This window comes from Diabrotica undecimpunctata, chromosome 1 (genome assembly GCF_040954645.1).
Source record: "Diabrotica undecimpunctata isolate CICGRU chromosome 1, icDiaUnde3, whole genome shotgun sequence".
Lineage (NCBI taxonomy): Eukaryota > Metazoa > Arthropoda > Insecta > Coleoptera > Chrysomelidae > Diabrotica > Diabrotica undecimpunctata.
In genome coordinates this window covers 51,586,801-51,601,146 of record NC_092803.1, presented here as the reverse complement: position 1 = coordinate 51,601,146, position 14,346 = coordinate 51,586,801, and the positions used below count along the sequence as shown (strand labels likewise).

At 31.9% G+C, this 14,346-nt stretch overlaps 1 protein-coding gene across 4 annotated transcripts in view; it reads right to left on the bottom strand.

Annotated features, from left to right (window-relative positions):
• Window positions 1-14,346, bottom strand: part of LOC140449253 (guanylate cyclase 32E-like) — a 458,979-nt gene that overhangs the window by 68,824 nt on the left and 375,809 nt on the right. For all 4 annotated transcript variants that reach the window (XM_072542462.1, XM_072542460.1, XM_072542461.1 and 1 more), the window contains exons 13-15: window positions 9,898-10,074; window positions 9,691-9,811; window positions 7,761-7,952 (exon numbers count right to left, since the gene is read on the bottom strand). In XM_072542462.1, the coding sequence (XP_072398563.1) occupies window positions 7,761-7,952; window positions 9,691-9,811; window positions 9,898-10,074 (490 nt within the window). The remainder of the gene's footprint in view (window positions 1-7,760; window positions 7,953-9,690; window positions 9,812-9,897; window positions 10,075-14,346) is intronic.

Genomic DNA, 14,346 nt, shown 5'->3' with positions numbered 1-14,346 from the left:
ATAAAATTTATTTTATTAATGACATTTTAAATATAGTAATCATTTTGTGTACTATACTATACTATGATAATAGTCCATTGAAAAGTTACATTTTTGAGAGGACGCAATTTTATTTTTTGATGTGTGGGGGTAGTTAGAACAAGCTTAAGTTTAAGTTTGTGGGGTCTCCACAAAAAGGAGGGCAGAGGGTTTTCGCGCTGTATCTCGTAAATTAGCAACCCTACATAAAATTTTATAACACATAAATTGTAGGAAATTATATTATCTACAACTTTAATTGTATTAGTTTATTCGTAAAATTAAAAATAAAAATGTTATAAACAAAAATAACTAAAAATTTTATTTTAGAATTTTACACATTTTTACAACTTTTTTTTTGGACCTGATAACTTTTTTCTGATCATTTTAAAATAAAATGGTATCAAAGCAATATTATAGAGGGCTTTCCATAGAGTAATGTTTACTACAAATTTGTTAAATTTCACGAATTTCTCTGGATTTTACAGCGCTTCGAAGTTGGCCGAACTCTTGAATACACGCCATCTTGGAATAAGGGGTCAAAAGGGTTTTCGCGCTGTATCTCGCAAACTAGCAACTCTATAGATAATTGTATGTAACATTATCATTACCAAAAATAACTTAATAATAAAAATTTTTGAACATCTTTTCCTTTCGACCTTATAACTTTTTCTGGTCATTTTACAAAAAAAAAGATACAAGAGCAATATTATAGAAAGTTTTCAACGAATAATTTTCACAACAAATGTGGTTCAAACACTCTTAAAAAAAATTTTATTAATTTTTATGGATTTTAAAGCACTCCTGAAGTTGACCGTGCTCTTGAATACTCACAAGAATACGATAAAAACGAACCATTAGGCTTAGTTTTTTATTACCTATGATTTTATTCATATAATTTATCATTTTGTTAACATTCCCATGGTTTATTATCGACCTTTGTCCCGACCATCTATGAGGTAGAGTCTGAAGGCGTTTTTTAAGTGGTATCCCAATTAGGCCTAATTCACTGACAAAATCCAGGCAAGATAATATTGAGCATAATTATATATTTAAAAAGTTGTTTTCTAACTATTGTTTTGTCATTTTCTTTGATGGTCTAGGCTGAGGTTCAGGATCTAATTCAATATCGAAGGGGAATGTTTGCGAAAGAACGGAAGAATTAGCGTCATTGTGGGTAATATTTTCGAATTCTTCGAATTTTTCGATTAATTTTAATATTTCCTTAATGTCACTGCAGGTTTCACCAGAGCAATTCAGGCATACTGCAGTGCATTTGAGGCCTACTTATCGGCAACCACACATACTTTCACAGTTTCCCTTGCATCTGCAAAAAATTAATTTGAGAAGTTCGTGGTGTGCTGGAGTTTTGAAAGTTTTGATTGGTATCCAAATTTTTCCATGCTTTTTCCAGCCCCTACCTTGAACCTAAATGCCGTGAGGCAAAAAAGAATGTCAATATCCTGTGCTACGGCAGTCACAGAATCATAGGTTTGGAATGCAACATGAGTAGAACACTAAAACCCACTTCAGGTAGAGCAGTTTTGAGAAGGTCTATTAAGTTTTGTACTTTTTATTACCAAGAAATTTATCTTGGAATAATATTGGTACGGTGCTCTTAAACTTTATCTCTGTCCATTGGTGCTTTTTTGTGCGACGCAAGCGGACGAGGTGAGGTAAGTTTTATGGTGGAGAAATGGGTCGATAATAAATTAATAATTACATAGGAAAATGTCACCCTTTATTCCAAGATGGCGAGTATTCAAGAACCTGTTCAAGTTCGGAGCGCTGTAAAACCCAAAGAAATTAATGAAACTAAACAAATTTTAGTACAAATTATTCTATTAAAAAGCCTCTATTATATAGCTATGATGTAATTTTATTGTAAAAGTACAAGAAAAAAAAATTAAAAGGCTCAAAAAAATTTGTTCCAAAATATTTAGTTATTTTTGTTGATAAATTTTATTTTCCATTTTACGGTTAAAGGTAGTAAAACTAAAGTTATAGACAATTTAATTTGCTACAAATAATTTCTCATAAAATTCTTTATATGTTTGCTAATTTCTTTCTCCTTATTTTTCAAGATGGCGGCGGTGGGACCAGCATGGCGACCCCACAAAGTTGAACTTAAGCTTATATTTACACTTCTGCTAAGCATCAAAAGATGTAACATGTCAACGGACTATAAATAATAATTACGATTACTAAATAGACTTAAAATTAAACACTTAATAAACTTAAACATAATTTAATCAGTTTTATTTATTAATATTTCACGTGTTGTTTGCGTTTAAATAACATTTTACATAATAGACTAGGCGGGATCTGTAGAAATTCAGACCATAATGGACATTTTCCATAGGAAGCTATTTTTTTGCTGGAATCCCTTCAGGATGTGCCCAATATCGATAATCACGATATGCGCCAGTCGCAAACCCTGTGCTAAATTTTTTATTTAACAAAATTTAAAAAAAATTGAAAATTTCTCATTTTTTTGCTCCTATTTTCGTTTATAATTCGGAAAATATTGATCCTAGAGAAAAAATTATAAGAAGTTAAAAGTTTCGGTATTCAATTTTACACAATATTTCGTTAGCTGCAAATTGAAAATTTAATGTTTATTGTTAAAAAAATAGCAATAATTGAAAAAAAAAAGTACAAAAGAATGAAGTTAATCCTTTAAATGTTTTCGACTTTTTAAACTTGACTTACAAGCTCCATATTCCGCCTAGAAAAACTTTTTAATTTGTTTAAAACGTGTGCTAAATTTTGTTAAGATCGGTCGGATAGGTTTTGCATAATAATTTTTCAATCCAGCCTGCTGGAAAAAAATTACAAATTTTCAAATTTATAGCAGGCCCTAAATAAGGCTCTCAGATAGTTGCAAATTTTTTAACATATAAAGAAAGGCTCAAACTTTCAAACGCTTTTTGTAAAATTCAAATCGGTTTACTAGGAGAGCCTAGAAATTTTTTTAAAGTTTTAAACATTTTTTAGGCTTATAAACAAATTGAATAACTTTACGAGCTTTAAACATATCGATTTCAAAATGTATACACTTAAAGAACATTAAAAGACGCTTCTTTAAAAACAAACGATACATTCGGCTTACTGGTTGCCGAGATATTGAAGATCAAGGTCAGACCTGAAGATTCTTGTCCTTCCAAAAAAAGAAAAAGACTTTAAAAAAAATTATTGAAGATTGAGTCAAAATAAAGTTTATTTATGAAAAAAATTTTTTTTTTCGTTCGCCTTTGTTTTAACAATTTAAATTATTTATTAACAATTTAAAAATACATAATTGTTTACTAAAAGTAACAATTTACTTCAATGTATAAATTGCAAGCCCAAAAAAAATGCATGAAGAAAAAATGCAATTACTTGTTTAACATACAATTGTTTATTGCAAATTTCCCAATTTTGCAATTAAAAATGGTATTTGAAAATATGATATTTGAAATCCTTGTCGTCCGAGACATCGATTACAAAAAAAAGAGCAAAATTGGTTAACAAGAAGCCGAGATAATGCAATTTTTAGCGCGCGCTATTATTTTGAACTCGCCGATTCACATTTCGAGAGAATGTCCCCCACCACCACCTCTCATGCATTCCGAGCGATATTTTACGCGAAAACGGTTTTTTATTTGTCTTTTTTATTGATGTTGCCATAAAAAGCACTACGTAAAACTTTTCATATAAAAAGTACTTGACAAGATGAGGGTATTTGTTTAAAAACGAGCCCTCTATCACTAATGGTTACACGGCAAATGTATGCCAACTTTGACCTTCAATATCTCGACAACCAGTAAGCCGAATGTATCTTTTTTTTTTGTGAAAAGGTTAAAGAAGCTTCTTTTAATGTTCTTTAAGTGTATAAATTTTGAAATTGATATGTATGTTAAAGCTCGTAAAGTTATTCAATTTGTTTATAAGCCTAATATATATAAAAAATGTTTAAAACTTTAAAAAAAATTTCTAAGCTCTCCTAGTGAACCGATTTGAATTTTATAAAAAGCGTTTGAAAGTTTGAGCCTTCTTTTATGTGTAAAAAAATTTGCTATCTGAGGGCCTTATTTAGGGTCTACTATAAACTTGAAAATTTGCGATTTTTTTCCAGTAGGCTGGGTTGCAAAATTATTATGCAAAACTTATCCGACCGATCTTAACAAAATTTAGCACACGTTTTAAACATATTAAAAGGTTTTTCTAGGCGGAATATGAAGCTTGTATGTCAAGTTTAGAAAGTCGAAAACATTTAAAGGATTAACTTCATTTTTTGTACTTTTTTTTCAATTATTGCTATTTTTCAACAATAAACATTAAATTTTCAATTTCTAGCTAACGAAATATTGTGTGGAATTGAATAACGAAATTTTTAACTTGTTATAATTTTTTCTCTAGGATCAATATTTTCCGAATTATAAACGAAACTAGGAGCAAAAAAATGAGAAATTTTCAATTGTTTTCAGATTTTGTTAAATAAAAAATTTAGCACAGGGTTTGCGACTGGCGCATATCGTGATTATCGATATTGGGCACATCTTGAAGGGATTCCAGCAAAAAAATTGCTTCCTATGGAAAATGTCCAATCGAAAACAGATCCCACCTAGACTATAAGATGCCGATTGACCATTTACATTTATACAACTATGTAATTCCCACTAAGATATTAAATAATATCAGATCATTTAATTTTTAACCATCAACTAAAATGTAATACACGATGACAAGTATGAATGTTATGGTAATACTCTGCACAGATATCGCCGACGCAGTAAATATTTTTTTGTGGACAACAGTTTTTAGATATCATGAATCATTTTTCAATGATATTTGTAAATAGAACCTTATTTTTTAATAATGATATGTAATATGGCATACTTTTGATTTGATTATTTGGTAAACCTACATTATACATCACAGAAAATTAAACAAAAATCCTTAAAACGTGTTTGTTAATATATTCACTGTATAGGGACGATAAAACTATATTCTGTACCATTTCGAAAACTTGTTGAGCAGCGCTGAGTGACACAAGAGAGCAGTAAAATGTTATACATAAAGATGTTGTAATAGATATTTTCGCTTACTTGGTCCACTAGTAATAAAGTTATCAGAATTAAATGGAAAACCGATTTATTTTTAACAGAAATTAATGAAAAAAAGGTAAAAGTATATACGGAAATTTAGGTAAACAGAAATAAAATAAAAGACTTTTAATCAATTTATTCTACCATGGACGACCAGTTTCGTATACTACAATTTTCTATATATCCTCAGGTCTCTGGTACTGTAAATTAAATGTTAAAAATTCAAATTACCGATAATATGGTGGTGTATGATACAAAAAAAATACAAATTATGTCAAATTATATTAGTCCATTTAAATGTTACATTTTTTAGGCCTTAGAGGGCACAATTTTATTTTTTGATGTTTTGGGAGGGTCAGTATAAGCCTTAGTTCAATTTTGTGGGTTCGCCACACTGGTTCCCCGGCCGCCGTCTTGGAAAAAGTGGTGAAAATAGTTTTCGCGTTGTATCTCTTAAACTAGCAACCCTACTGAAAATTATACTAAATATTATTTGTAGGAAATTAAATTGTCTGCAACTTTATTCTTATTACTTTGTATCGTAAAATGGAAAATAAAAAAGGCATTAATAAAAATAACTAAAAATTTTGGAACACATTTTCATTTGGGTCTTATAACCTTTTTCTGGTAATTTTACAATAAAAATACATCAGAGCAATATTATAAAGGGTTTTTCAAAGAATAATTGTTGTTACAAATTTGTTTAATTTCATTAATTTTTGGGTTTTACTGCGCTGCGAAGTTTACGGGGTTCTTTGTAATAATTATTATTAAGTAAAGATTATTTGTAAGAATACGATAAAAATGAACCATTAGACATAGTTTTCTATTACATACTTGTTATACAGATTATTATAAATAAATTAATTATTTTATAACATCCCTATGTTATTATTAAACTATTATGGACCCTTTCCGCCACCACGAAACTTACCCAAAATCGTGCCCTTACGTCGCATAAAAAAGCACCATTCGGGATAAAGTTTAATAAGAGTATGGTACTAACATTGTTCCAAGATATATTTTTTGGTAATAAAAACAACAAAACAAACTTAATAGAACTGTTTAAAACGGCTTAATCAGAAATGGGTTTTAGGGTCGACCAGGCTGAATCTGATGCACATACAGTCATCATCCGTTCTGAGCTTGCTGCAATCCAATCCTATGATTTAGCGACCATCATAACAAAAAAAAAATTCTTGTCTTGCTCACGGCATTAGGATCAAATTAGTCTAATAGTGTGCGTATAAAGGGTCTAATAGTTTTATTTATTTAAAAGGGTGTAAGTCGCATGTCGCTTCAATTATATCGTCCTGCAAGTTTTATATATTGCAACCTCATTGCAGATAATTTGCTGTTTCTCCATAATTTTTCAGGATGCGACACAACATCAGCAGCTTACAAGATCGGCAAACATAAATTCATTAAAATTTTACAGAAACATCATGAGTTACCTAGCGAAACAGTATTATTTCTCAGTGAGAAAGCCGAGCCACCTTTGCTTACTATCGTTGGTATACGTTCTTTCGTCTCTTTGGAGATAAAATGATTCTCTGACAGAATAAGATACAAACGATTCGCCAATAAAGTGACCAAAAATATATTGAACTTACCATCATCGCTTCGGCCAACAAAAGATGAAGCTGTTTTCCACAGTCGTAGAGTTCATCACCAGGAAACACTGCAATCCTGAAGATTGGAACTAGAGAAAAACATGGAAAAATTTGGATACCAATCAAAACTTTTCAAACTCCAGCACCCACCAACTTCTGAAATTGATGTTCTGCAGATGCAAGGGAAACTGTGCAAGCATGTGTGGTTGCCGAAAATCAGGCGTCAAATGTTATAATGAAACCTGCAATAACATCATGGATATATCAAAATTACTCAGAAAATTCGAAGATGAATTACCCATAATGACGCCAATTCTAACTCCCGTTCTTCCGCAAACATTCACCTTCGATACTGAGTTAGATCCTGATCCGCAACCTCGACCGTCAAAGAAAATGAAAAAAACCATAGCTGGAAAACAACTTTTTGAATATATAGTTAAGCTCAATATAATCTTGCCTAAAAATTGTGGTGGATTAGGCCTAATGGGGATACCACTTTAAAAAACGCGCCTCCAGATCGTACCTCATAGGTTGTTGGGAAAAAGATTGATAATAAACTAATAATAACATAAGAATATTTCCAAAATAATAAATTATATGAATAAAAAACATATAGTAGGAAACTACATGTACTTTTTTGTACGACTCCTTTGTTTTTGTAAAAAGGTACTAATATAAATGTACCTACTGCTTTTCCATTCGTCTGGGATTTGGTCATACATTTTCGCGGAATTTTTCATAATAATTTTTTTTGCGAACGATTTCCGGGATGAAAGTCGTAACGTCAAATACTGGTAAGTTAAAAATGTAAATTTCATTAAAACCAATAATTTTGGCTTAATTCCATATAAACGTTATATTTAAATTAGACATGCCACTGGAAAGTAAGTTCAGAAATAAGCAGTCTTATTTTTTTCTTTAAAATTTGATATTTAACTATTTTCGTCTTCTTAATATAATAAATACGCCAATTACAGATAATTATATAAGCTAATCATAATATAAATACCAATGCAAACTTTAGCGCAAAAATACTTGCCATGCATATCTAGATTGATTTTTCCCCATGGACCTTCTCTAACAATTATTTCGTACAGTAGAATAGCAAAAGAGTACACATCTCCCTTCTGCGATCCTCTTGCAGGTGGTGAAGACATTCGCAGTAATTCCGGAGCACGATAAATATAGCGCCTTAATTGTTTTTCTTCCCAATTTGGATCATCTTGGTTTGCTATAAAATTTAAGTATAAAATTAGAGATATATTGATTTTGAACGACACATTTAAATTATAGCCCTAATTCTCCAACTAGGTAGCTTTCAAAATTAAGCCAGGAGAGTGCTAAGAATCTGCGGAGTCTAAATCGCTAAATAAATAAAACAACAACCCTTTATATAGCAACATATAAATGCCGCTCGCTATCAAATCAATCCAGACTTGTAGAACTGGAAGAAAAAAATAAAAATATACAATGGGACGTCATACAAATCAGCAAAGATGAAGAAATACCTCAGCTTTGTAAAAATTGCAGACTATATCGTTTCTATTACTAATAATCCTGGAAAACTACTAGAAGTTATAAGGGATCTAAATGCAGCTAGGAATGAAGTTGGCCTAAAAATCAACTGAACAAAACATAAACTATGTACAACGAGTTAATGGATGTCCAAGAGGTATTAACAGCACTGTATTTGAGACAGTAGACCAGTTTGTATACCTGGGACAATTAATTCATAAATATGGCTTCTTACTCCCAAAAATCAACAGAAGAATAAAGTTGTTTTGGGCATCTTTTTATAGAAATGCAGTTATATTAAAATCAAAGATGTCACTCCACCTGAAGAAAAAAGCATTCGATCAGTGTATACTACCAATGAAGGCATATGACTTAAAAGTAGGACACTGTATAAAGAGATATCAAATCTCAAAGTTACTCAAAGGTCAATGGAGCGAGGCATGCTGGTTATATAACAAAGAGAGATAAAAAAAGAATAGAATGGATCATTCATAAAAAAGGTCACCGATGTAATTAACAGATTAAATCTTTAAAATATCAGTGGGCGTGGAATTTAGCGAAAAGAACTGACAATAGATGGTCAACTGGAATTACACTGTGGTATCCAAGAGGCGTTAAGACAGCAAGAAGACGTCCAAATTTAAGATAAGATTATAAGATAAGAAAACAAGCCCGTACAACATGGCACAGAAAAGCAAATATTAGACAACCTTGGGAAGAAATTAACATAATATTGATTTTATTGGACTTGATATGATAGTGCGCAATCAATATGGAACTAGAGTTCAACCAAATCCAAATAGATCTTCTTCTTCTTCTTCTAATGGCGCTACAACCCTTTGTGAGTCTTGGCCTGCTTAACAATGTTCTTCCATTCTGCCTTGTCGGATACTTTCCTTCGCCACTGCATGATGTTCATGGTTTTAAGATCCCTCTCTACGTCGTCTATCCATCTTTTACGGGGCCTTCCTCTTGTTCTGTTTCCTTGGGGCTTCCATCTCTGGACTACTTTTACAGCTCGATTATTTGGCATTCTTTCTAGGTGACCAAGCCAGTTTAGTCTTTGTGACTTTACAAATCTGACAATATCTGCGCTCTGCATTAGTTCATTTAGCTCGTGGTTCATTTTAATTCTCCACGAACTATCGCTGCATTGGGTTGGTCCAAATATCTTCCTTAGTATTTTGCGCTCAAATATTCTCAGTTGATTTTCATCAGTGGTTGAGAGGGTCCACGTTTCACATCCATATGTGACCACTGGTCTAATTACTGTTTTGTAGATTCTCAGCTTAGACTCACGATTCAGTAACTTACTTTCCATTAAGTCTTTGTATGCATAAAAGCACTTATCCAAATCCAAATAGATATTTAACAAAAATATAAGCAACCATTTATAGTTGCAATTGACAGATAGGATAAAGAAGTTTTATTCTATAGCATTATTTACGTCTTACCATTAAATTCATGAAGTCCAAAGTCGGATATTTGTAACACCCAACGGCTATCAATCAAGCAATTACTGGACCTCAAATTGCCGTGTGATATTATTTCGCTGTCGTGAAGGTATATCATTCCCTGGAAGTAAAATATTAAATTTATAGACTCTTAACTAGTATAGAAAACATGCTGACGTAGATATAAATTAATTTTCCACGCTCTACCTTTAGTATGTCTGCCACCAACGAAGAAACGAACATATTGTCCAAATTTAAATCTTTATTCTTTAACACATCTTCTAAACTCCCTCTTGCCGAATACGCTGTTAAGATAGCTACGTTGCCGTGGTCCACACATGCTCCAATAAAAGGAATTAAATTTTCGTGTCTGGCTTCACGGATCTACGAACAAAATGATTTTGAGTTCATCGTACAGAGAACTAAATACAAGAAATACATAAAAATTCTGCATTAATCTGTGTCACAAAAACAAATAAAAATATTTCCTTTTGAATTTAATGAGAGTTGGAAAATCATCGTCGTCTGAGGAAGAATTCAATTAAATCGAACAATTAGGAATTGTTGAAATACTTAAAAATACTTTCAGCTTTATTTCCCTTATTAGTCTCGTTATTACATTTTTGGCAAAAATATGAACTTTCTTTAATAATAAAGCTTTATCTTGAAGTTATTGTTGTAAATAAAAAGTGTAAAATAAAACAAAGTAAAAAAGTTTAATATTTGTTTGTAATCTTGTATAACCATTTCATCACTGACTTATTATTTCTCTAACATTCTTCATTTTAAGTCACTGTGCATACAGGTACCTTTAACGTACCATGAGATATCGATTATGTATTGATGAGATACCAAGGATCGTATTTTCAAAATGTTGTTCTTGTTGGTTACGTACATCCCAAGACCTAACCATCGTGCAAACACTGCTCTGAGTATTTATTTGTAGATCAGTAGTTTGTTACCTACCTAAATTTAATTTATCTTCTTATTTTATCTGTTATAGGACATGGTCCTGTTTATTCTATCATCGCATCTCTTGTGACGTTTATGTTTGTAGCAAGATATTTTTCCTTTGTATATCAAACATTTAAATATATAAAAATAATTTATTTGATACGCCTCTGGCTGATAAGTAACGGTGAACAACAATCTGAAATTGTTTACCTTAACGTCCCTGGCCCTTACGTCACAGCGACCTGAAGTTTGTTTATCCATGTGTATTTGACAAATCATCTGGAAACTAGAATTTAACCGCGTAATTATTGAGTTCGATCTCATTGTAAACGCTTTTTAATTTAAATAATTTCCCACAAATGGAAAAATTTGGATTGGCTGAGAGTAAAAAAACTGGTATGGGGAGATATGTTTGACAACGAGGAAAGATGGTTTTTGGTTAGAGTTTCAAAAACCGGCAAATTTTCGCTTAATTCCATGAGTTTTGAAAAAGAAGTTGATTTAAGCTTAAAATGCCATGTGTCAGTCTTTGTAAAATAAGTCAATCACCGGTTTGTTGCTTTGTTGCTGTATTGTGTGTCAAGGAACTTAACCCATCAAAGACTTACGTTGCCATATGGCAACGCAAAACACTGTTTAAAATATTAATTCTTACATGAAATTTTGAGACAGAAAAATCGAGATGGTGCTACTAGTTGGTACGTTAACGTTGTTAAGTTGGTGGTCTAATTAATGGTTTCCACATTGATCCTGCAGTTCTTTTAATATCGTCGCTCCATCGCATTTGCGGTCTTCTTCGTGGTCTTTTGGCTTTACATGGCCATCAATTCCCGATTTCTTTATTCCATAGGCCATCCTTAAGACGTTTGTTATATCCAGCCCATTTCCATTTCAATTTAGTTGCCTGTTCGACAGCATCTTTTACTTTTTTTTCCATTACGAATGTTTTCATTGGTGTTATGGTCTTTGAGTGAGATACTCAGCATCTGTCGTTTCATAGATCTCTGAGTGTTTCTGATCTTCTCCATGTTTATTTTAGTGAATGTTCAGGTTTGAGCTCCATATGTAAGTACAGGTAGGATACAGGATTTAAACACTTTGGTTCGCAGTCTTTGAGGTATATTTTTACTTTTAAGTACGTATGAGAGTCTTCCGAAGGCTGCCCATCCCATTTTTACACGTCTGCTTATTTTGGTAGCTTGATTTCCTTTGCTTACCTTGACAATTTGACCCCATGATGAATTTCGACGATGGGTTGGTAAAATTTTTGATAACGGAAACTAAAAGGTATACAAAACAGAAAAATTTTCGATCCCAATACCAGTATTGAAGAAATGCCATTTTTCTTGCCATCAGGTTACAACACTCTTCTTGGTAAAAAAATTTATTGGGACTCCTGTGGAGATATGGGTAACATATTGGTCAAAGAAGCCACGCGGAGAGACAGATTTCTGACTATTTCTCGATACTTTCACTGTGCGGATAATGACAATTTAAATCCTCGTGACAAATTTGCCAAACTAAGTCCCCTAATTAAAATGTTACAGGATAATTTTATGCAATATTATGTTCCTGAACAAGAACTGTGCTACGATGAATCCATGATAAAGTATTGTGGAAAGCATTCATGTAAACAATTTATTAGGGGCAAACCTATAAGGTTTTGATATAAAGTCTGGAGATTAAACAAAAAATCTGGCTATTTATTAAATTTTATGCCTTATCAAGGAACTTATCGCAACAATAATCCTAAATATCAACCAGTGTTTGGTAGAGCAGCGTCTCATTCAATATGCATGCTAAAAAATGTTTCCTAAGAGAAACAAAAATTGCGCTACTTCCTGTACTTAGACAAACTCTTTACAGGTTTCAGTTTACTTTAGCATCTAAAACAAATGAGATTATGCTGCTACAGGTACCATTAGAGATAATCGTCTTCCAAAAAATTGCCCTTTGATGTGAAAGGCTGAGATGAAAAGAAAAAGAGGAGAGGTGAGTTTGATTCACTAGTTGAACAAGAAAACGGGATAATATTAGTAAGATAAGTAGGTGACAGCATGGTGACCGTCGCATCAACCTCAATGAGGTTTCACCTGTGAATGAAGTAAAACGCTATTCCCAGGCCGATAAAAGGAACGTACAGATAGGCAGACCTCAAGTTATTGCGAAATATAATTCCACAATGGAAGGCACTGATCTCATGGATGAAAACATATCAAGATATCGTATAGAACTCAGTGGAAAAAATGGTGGTGGTGCTTTTTCACTTGGTTAATTGACTGTTCAGTGCAAAACAGTTGGAATTTGAAAAGAATCAGGTAAAACTATGACGCAGCTTTAGTCCAAGCGAGATATAGTGAAAACATATTTGTTAAGGGTACAGAATCCGGCAAGGCAGGGAGATCGTCCAATTTTAAGTATCTCCAGTAGATCGTTTAGCAGAGTTTCCGATGACGTGCGTTTTGACAATTTAGGACATTCAACATCCCTGATGAAAAAAAGAAGAGATGTGCAGCTGAAAACTGCAAATCCATCATGAATCCATCATGAGCTCAATGTGTACTAAAGCAAGGTTGGAATATTTATAAGCTGTAACGTTAATTTTCACACACGATTTTAATTTAAAATTTACTTTTGTAACTAATTTAAATAAATTGATATTTTCTGGCATGTGCTTATTTTTTGATCCTACAGGAGACTAGCGTTGCCATATGGCAACATACTGTTTTGAGAAAAATAAATAAATATTTCTTGTTGTTTTAAGCATAATTAATAGTTTACTTAATAAATTTGTTTAAATTATTCTAATTTAAATAATTTTAAAGTCCTTGTGGAGTCCCTAAGTGGGTCTACATGGTTTTGAGTGTAAAATAAGCAGCCAAGTTTTAAAGAATACATATTGTTATCATCCAGGATAACCTGAAGCCCAGTTTTGGTGTTTAATTTCTCCCAAAATTTGTCAGCCTTCATTTTGTCTCTCATTGGTCGGATCCAGATCATTTGGAGTTTGTGTGGGATAGTGTTTTTGTATTCAAATGTAAGGTAACAAACTTTTTAATATTTTGAAAAGAAATAATTAGCCAGTCAAGCAAGTAGTTTTTTTCTAGATAAAATAAATATTTATCGTTAATACAATAAGATTTGCTCTTATGTCAATTTAAAAAGTTTAAGAATAAATATTTTTATTTATTTAATAAGTTTTATGTGCTAGTTATCATAATCGCCACTGTTACTGCAGTAGGTTGCTACTAATATATCTTATACAGTTATGGCGTTAAATTGGTTGCTGTAATCAGACGTATGTCAAACATCTAAAAGCAAAAAGTCACGTTGATTTGTTTTTAAGTGTTTTTGTTAATTGTAAAACAGCAATATATTGCTACTATTTGCATTTAGTGCTTTAAAAGTTCTTATCATTTTGTGATAGAGGGTAAGTCACTCATTTACGAATATTTTACATAAAATTTGGCCTGATTAAAAATTTGACATCCTAACCTAAAAATGTTAGCCTAATATTTTCACTTAAATATATCAATTATATAGCAAAATCATCAGAATAATACAGTAGTACTTATTTTTACATATCAACAGATGATATTCTATGTGGAAATCTATTTATAACAATAAGAAATATTCATTATTTGATCAAAGTTATTGACAAGAGGAATTGGTATCTAACTTGAAGTGCACTAATTTGACAGA